The 2,110-nt window shown below is 32.4% G+C and overlaps 1 protein-coding gene across 1 annotated transcript in view; it reads right to left on the bottom strand.

Moving 5' to 3' along the window:
- Positions 1–2,110, bottom strand: part of LOC137621964 (uncharacterized) — a 23,576-nt gene extending 21,466 nt beyond the window's left edge. The window contains exon 1 of the mRNA XM_068352462.1: positions 2,103–2,110. Within this exon, the coding sequence (XP_068208563.1) occupies positions 2,103–2,110 (8 nt within the window). The remainder of the gene's footprint in view (positions 1–2,102) is intronic.

Genomic DNA, 2,110 nt, shown 5'->3' with positions numbered 1-2,110 from the left:
ATATCACTCCTAAATTATTTGCACTATACCTAGAAGTTTTCAAAAATTTAGATTGGGAAAATGTAGGAATTAACATTAATGGGGAATACCTTAACTATGTCATTTGCAGATGGCTTAGTTCTGTTTAGTGAATCTTACTAGCAATTTTAAAAGAGGATAAAAGATTCTGATAGAGACCGTGGAAATGTAGAACTGAAAATGAATATGAGTAAAACTAAGATAATTTTCTATAAAAATGCAGACAAAAAAATAAGGGTTATGGACGAACCTCTAGAGATTGTTAATGAATGAACGTATTTAGGTCAAACAACAATTGTTTCCCGTGACCTGAGAACGAAATTAAAAAGTTGATAAACAGGGGATGGAGATTTCTTGGTAATAAAAATGAGATTATGAAATGTAAAATGCCACTTTTCGAAAACGAAAAGTCTCTAATTAGAGGGTCTGACAGTATTAACTAATGCATCAGAAACTTGGAGCCCTACCTAAAGCTTTAGAAAATAGTTACAACTCAAAGAGCTATGGAGAGAATAATGATGAGATTGTACCAACCGTGTGTCACACAATCGTACATTAATTATTTTGAATATAATTTGCTTGTATCTGCGCTCTTCCCTCGCACTAAAAAGAACCAGAATATACATGTCTGCGTATCACCTCTGTAACATTGTCTATCTTGTGAACATGAAGATTCCTTTTGCCTTGAGGTTTTGTATATAAAGGAGAGTGTTCTTTAATAAAGTTACTCAGTTGATTGCTTCCTGCTTTTGAGTCACAACCTTGCTCTCGGCCCGTCACAAGATTAACACTAAGAGACAGAGGAAGAGCAACACCGAAAGAAGCTCAAACTTAAATAGAATATATTCTAACAACATGCAAGAAAAGTAGACATGGGCAAGACATTTAATGAGGATGGTAGATAATCGATAGACATTATTAATAACAGAATGGGTCCCTAGAGATTGTAAAAGAAGCAGGGGAAGGAAGGGAAGGTTATGAATTGACAAACTATGAAAATTTTCTGGTATAAACTGTCATAGAAAAACCATGCACAGACGGGAATGAAAAACACACACACACACACACACACACACACACACACACACACACATATATATATATATATATATATATATATATATATATATATATATATATATAATATTTATATATACATACATACATACATACATACATATATATATATATATATATATATATATATATATATATATATATATAATATTTATATATACATACATACATACATACATACATATATATATATATATATATATATATATATATATATATATATATATATATATATATATATATATATATATATATATATATATATACTGTATATATGTATATATAGATAAATAGATAGATAAATATGTATTTCTGTGCGTGTATGTGTGTATTTTCTACGGAAAACATTCACGAAAGTTGTTTGGAGTAAATTATGCACTGCTATCCCTTACAAAAACGAATCTTTCATTTGATAAAAATTAATCCTTTTGCAAAGCAATAAATTTTCATAAACACAAAAATGAACATTTGATTTAACCCGTCCTGCGACTTTCAGAATAGAAAGGGGAGCGCTCTATGGGTTGCAAAGCACTACACAATATACACGAGCGATCTTACCTTCACTTTGGAGAAGGACGAACTGATGGCTGCAATTTAAGTCACAGACGCGACCCCTCCCATATTATGCAGTAGGCTTTGCCTTAGTAAGAGGGGGAGAGGTGACGGCACGTGTCCAATTTGTTAATGGGTTTCTAGGTAGAAAGTTCACTTTATCATTAGTTTAGGTGCTGTTTTGGTGTGCCTTTTGCTTTGGTATTCGATATCACCTGACAGTATTCTCACTTCACTTCACGGCGAAGCAAGAACCATTAGAATTTATGAAAAAATACAATCCGGGAATAATTATCTTAGAAATAATAATCAATCATTGATATTAGTGTGCGCAGCTCAACATTACAACTTGCCAGTACATACGGAGCTTGAGAGAGAGAGAGAGAGAGAGAGAGAGAGAGAGAGAGAGAGAGAGAGAGAGAGAGAGAGATTTTGTGCATATGAAAGAACCTAACGTGTCCAT

Source organism: Palaemon carinicauda, chromosome 28 (assembly GCF_036898095.1).
Source record: "Palaemon carinicauda isolate YSFRI2023 chromosome 28, ASM3689809v2, whole genome shotgun sequence".
NCBI classification, from domain to species: domain Eukaryota; kingdom Metazoa; phylum Arthropoda; class Malacostraca; order Decapoda; family Palaemonidae; genus Palaemon; species Palaemon carinicauda.
Note: the sequence above shows the minus strand (reverse complement) of the source record. Positions and strands in the feature narration are given on the sequence as shown.